Source organism: Sphaeroforma arctica, assembly GCF_001186125.1.
Source record: "Sphaeroforma arctica JP610 unplaced genomic scaffold supercont1.1266, whole genome shotgun sequence".
Taxonomy (NCBI): domain Eukaryota; class Ichthyosporea; order Ichthyophonida; genus Sphaeroforma; species Sphaeroforma arctica.
The window spans coordinates 11,169-16,459 of NW_014039292.1; the positions used below are offsets into that span (position 1 = coordinate 11,169).

Sequence of the window (5,291 nt, forward strand, 5' to 3'; positions counted from 1 at the left end):
ATATATATGAGTCGCATTTCAAATACGCGTCGCATGTAGTCTCAAAGGCACTTCTATTCACACATTAGGTCGAAGCTATGGAGGAGGCGGTGGTAGTCGTGGTGGTGGCCGAGGTGGTCGGTATGTAAAACGAGAATTTTTATATATACATGTTTTCTGTCGAAATTTTCGTTGATTGCGTTTTAAGACGAGACAGTGACTGTAATATTGGTGTTTGTGTGCTTGTGCTGGATCCATGCATCTTGTGGGCCACTGGCGTGCCTGCTGGTCAATCATTTAATCAGGTACGCTGTTGTGGTCACCTAAATGATAGTGATATATACATGTATATATGTATATTATGAATAAGTTATATTATAGATCATTGTTCACGTCTCTTCTTGTTTCCATTCTTTCGCGGTTATTATTCTCGTGAGCAGGCTATATATATATGGTAATTCATTCTTCTGGCTATCTATCTGTTAAAAGCCTTCGAATGTACTCGCCGAGTAGGTTCTACTCGTATGTGCCTGTTGTGGCTCATAGTGATCGGTCAGTGTATGGTTCGTTCGCGCAAGATCACCTGGGTAAACAGCGCAGGTTTGTGTACAGATGCACGAATGTCATTGTGATTTGTTTATATATGGTATGGGGTGTATATGCAAACAAATCCGCAGCTATTTGCAATGAGAGTGGTTATGTATTGCGATCCGAGGCGGATGCCATCCTTTTGGGATGTAGGAGTGTTTGTGTACATACATTAAACACGCATGTATACGTCAATACACTCGCAGCTCTGTAGAGAGAACGAACGCGATTGGGCTATGGGCAGATGCGATTTAGATAGAGTCAGAATGTAGAGTTGAAGCAGAGTTGAAGATGCAAATTGTTGATGTTGTGTGGAAATTCGGGATTGGGGATGTTGATTTTAGCGAGAGTCGATGCGGAATGTGGGTCGATATGATGTGACGGATCTCAGAGAGGACTTGTCCTTTCCATGTGTGCTATCTTGCTAGGTACATACTGTAATATTCGCGGAAATGCGCCAATCCGTTTCTCACTCGGCGTTATATGTGCAGCTTCTGTCGATACGGTTAAACGCTATCTGCCTATATGCGCAACCTGTTATTGTATCCGTATCCGTATGTGTTATATAGCACATGCTGCTCTCGTTAGCACTTGGTAGCAGCGGCGTTGCTGTGAGGTATCCACCGCATATAGCTTTGAGGCGTTCGGTGACTTGGCGGATCACAGGGGAACGTATCGGTAACTGGAATCACTATACACTATACGGATGCTTGATGGTCTATCTACCATATACTATACACTTTACGGATGCTTGATGGTCTATCCACCGTATACTATACACTATACCGATGCTGGATGATCTATCTACCCTATATGCTGAGTGCCGGGGTTGTCCATAGCAACCATCGCAATGCACCGATACCATAAGCGGAACATAGCAGCCGATTCGTTCTCTAGTCCTGTTTTCGAGGAGACCATGTCTATCACTTCGGTACTTTGTACAACATTCCCGAGGTGTATGTGGGTGCAGTAGGTCCGATCGAAATGATTCCCACGGTTCCCATTCAGCTGCTCATATACACTTACACAACCGGAGGTATCCAGAGCTCGACTGCAGTTCGGTACGTATGCATAAATGCTCACCTGTGTGTTCTAACAGACCTCCATTCTCTTTGGTTATAGATACATATCCCCCGAGGAGGAGGATGCGCTTAGACACACCACTTCACTGTATGTCGGCGGCATCCCGTACAGATGGCGCGAGCGTGAGGTCGAAGGTATGCCCTGCACACACTAATCGGTGCATTATATATGGGATAGAGATACAGGGGCCCCTGCGGAACTCTAATATATATCCGTGACCGTCTGATTCAAGTATCTGAGTGTCTATGTATAAGAGGGCCTCTTAAGGTACGATATACCAGGCCACCAGGATGATTAGATAAATAGGGCTAATGTGGATAATTAGGTATACAAAGTAACGTTCTAGGGTTTTTCGGGAATGTGTTTAGGTGTACCGAAGTTGCTGCACGATACGTTTTATGTGGATAGATACAGTGTCTTTCATTGAAGTGGGTGTTATTGATATAGTTTGCCGAGGTTGTTATGTTTTTGCCTGTGATAGTATACCTGAGCAATTGAGTATGTGCATAGGCAACACCGCTTCGCGCAGAATTGTAGACACCTTTAAATTCACATCGCACAACTTTTATTCAATACATATATATATTATATTATATTAAGCGCATTTTCTCGTGCGATAAAGAATCAGCAACGAAACTACATACCGCCACCCTTTTGGCTCATGCATGCATCTGTCTTCTGCGCACACAGATATGTTCGACCGCTATGGTCGCATTGCATCGCTCACGGTAACGTACGACAGAGAGACTGGGCAGAACAAGGGCTTTGCGTTCGTTACCTTTGAGGACCGTCGCGATGCCGAGGACGCTTTTGTAAGTGTGTCTGTTTGTTCACTCACTCGATCGTTAGTGTATAGTGGGGTGTTGGTTTGTTTGCGTTTATGTTACCGTGTCTGAAGTTGTTAGTGTGTGTGAAGGTATGGTCACAATGGCTTTGACTGTTTGTTCTCATGTGCGTTTGTAACTGATTCCTGTATTTTTATTTGTTTTAGCTGTATTTATGTATGTAGAAATATATATGTCCCAAGGACATAAGTCTATATAAGCATACACTGGTAGTATCCACCATCGAAAATGTGTTCTGGTTTATCCATAATGGGTAATCATTACAACATCCGCACACATATCGTGTCTACCTCTGTATCTAATATCCTAAGCTGTTTAGTGTATTTTAGAATGATTATCCTTTATTCTACTATGCGTTGTTTATTAATTATATATATATAATTTTACTTGGTTGTGCTGTACTGTAGGATGATTCACATCGGCATGCTTATACCTTTTTGGTTGCCATGTGTATTGTAGGATGATTTGCAAGGAGAGAACATTGACGGGCGTCGTATTCGGTTGGATTGGGACGCGGGATTGCGTAACAAAGCACGCAGTGGCCGATTTGACGGTGGTGGCCGAGGCGGCGGCAGCAGGTGTGTTTTTTATCCTTATAACTATGTATGTGTGTGTGTTTTTTATCCTTATAACTATGTATGTGTGTGTGTTTTTGTATCCTCATAACTGTATATATGTGTGTGTTTGCATATTGAATATATATATATAAGCGTGGGTGTATCATCATACATTGGATGGTTAGTCCGACGTACGATTACAAGTGATTTACGTTTGTAGATTTATGCTAGTGATATGTGTGTATGGATTTGTTTCAATATAAGATGTGTTTGATTTTTAAGCATTTTGTGTGTTCCTGTACACGAGTATATATCTACTTGCTCTCCATATACCATACCTAGCCGATACATAGTATGATAGAGTCTAACCCTAAACCTTAATATCTAGTATGATCCGAGTCTATACCTCATTCGACATTTTCTCCTTCCTTTTCCAAAGTAGAAGAGATGAGCGTCGGCGATCACGCAGTAGATCCAGATCTCGTGGCCGTGGACGTGATCGCAGACGTTCACCGTCATACTCGCGATCTAGATCGCCAAGGAGGGATCGCAGCCGCGGCCGCAAGAGTGTCTCCAGATCTAGGAGCAGATCCAAGTCCAGATCTAGATCTAGATCCCCAGCCAGGAAGGATGTCAAAGAGTCGTCCAAGTCGCCTGCGCCCCGTGAGAAGTCCAAGTCGCGTTCACGCTCGAGGTCGCACAGCCGCTCGCGTTCACGCTCACGCTCGCCTGTCAGGTAAGAATCTTAAGCCAAGAGTGGTGGATGTTGTTATACTTATAATTAGAAGTCGAATATATGTATCTATGATATGTGGTGCTGTAAATAGACTATCTATATGCGGTGCATGCTGTTATACTTATATTTAGAATAGAATATGTATCTATGATACGTGGTGCTATAAGTAGACTATATGATCGGAGCTCCCTTAGCCTTGGCTCCTTTACTGGTTGCCTGGTGCCGGGAAAGGGGTTTTGGCTAGTTCGGCGAGCAGTATGGTACACCTCAATGTGTCTTTGCTTCATGTTTGATGGATATAACTTGACCTACCAGTGCGACCGCTTCTATAAACTCTAGTTTTGTACTTTACATCCAATGTCAACTGTAGAGATTCAAATGACGCCGAGGACAAGGCGGCGGACGCCGAACTCGCAGACGAGTAGATACACAAATATAATGTTGAGTGAGGAGCATATACAAGAATAGACTTATCGTGTGATGGCTATTGCGAACATTTGGTTTAGTCGCCCTTTAGAGAGACTACACGGTTGGGCATAATCAATAAACATATCTGAATGTACCGTTCACAAGGCCTGTGAAGGCATCCTGGTTGGTGAGCTGGGAGTGTCTGATAAGATAGATGAGGGAAATGAAGTAGAGGTGAGACGTTCCCACGCTCAGTCGCTCATGGTTGATCTGTGTGTCCAGTCTTCAGTATACTAATCGGTGGTCTGTAAAACACGCAAGTTAGTAATTAGTTAGGCACTAATTAGACACTTTCACTAAGATGAGACGTTCCAACGCTCAGCCGCTTAGTTATTCTGTGTCCAGTATATAGTATACTAATCAGTAGTCTCCATTATTAGTGGGCTGGAAGTTGCTAATTAGTTGGCCAATTTCAATGGGTTCAGCATGGCGAATCTTTCACGCTGTACCACTTCGCAACTAGTTTTAATGTACTCTGTAGCATTATTTTATATCACAGACGAAATGTTTAAATTCATTTAGAAGACGTTCTATGTGTATTGTGTAGCATTAGTTTATATCACAGACAAGATTGTTTTTAAAATTTATTTACAAGACGTTCTATGAGTTTCACGTGATGCCCTTGCTTTGACCTGGTTTTAATGTAATGTGTAGCATTAGTTTATATATCACAGACGAGATTGTTTTCGAATTTTTTCTTTCTTTTCATTCTGCATAACGCAACTAGTGCGCTCTGCCATCGGAATATAACTATATATACCTTGCATCCTCTTATATAGTAGTATGCCGCTAAGCCTTGCATCCGTTTGTACAGTAGTATAAATCTATGCCTAGGATCCTCTTATATAATTTAAGGCGATGGGTCTTGTATTCTCTTGCATAGCGGGTAAACCTCCAGGTCTTGAATCACCTTATACGACAGTAAGCCTATGCCTGGCATCTCTATTATAGTAGTAAACGTTAAGGCCTTGCATCTCTATTATAGTATTAAACGCTTTTGCCTTGCATCTCTTATAGTAGTAAACGCTTATGTCT

The 5,291-nt window shown here is 42.4% G+C and overlaps 1 protein-coding gene across 2 annotated transcripts in view; it reads left to right on the plus strand.

The window, feature by feature from the left end:
• Positions 1 to 4,415, plus strand: part of SARC_10486 — a 5,096-nt gene extending 681 nt beyond the window's left edge. The window contains exons 2-7 of one of the 2 annotated variants that reach the window (XM_014295472.1): positions 69 to 120; positions 1,690 to 1,784; positions 2,341 to 2,462; positions 2,955 to 3,073; positions 3,492 to 3,788; positions 4,159 to 4,415. In XM_014295472.1, the coding sequence (XP_014150947.1) occupies positions 69 to 120; positions 1,690 to 1,784; positions 2,341 to 2,462; positions 2,955 to 3,073; positions 3,492 to 3,788; positions 4,159 to 4,213 (740 nt within the window). In that variant the 3' untranslated portion in view covers positions 4,214 to 4,415. The remainder of the gene's footprint in view (positions 1 to 68; positions 121 to 1,689; positions 1,785 to 2,340; positions 2,463 to 2,954; positions 3,074 to 3,491; positions 3,789 to 4,158) is intronic. The other variant, XM_014295471.1, reaches the window with a different exon arrangement.
• The last annotated feature ends 876 nt before the right edge of the window (positions 4,416 to 5,291 follow it).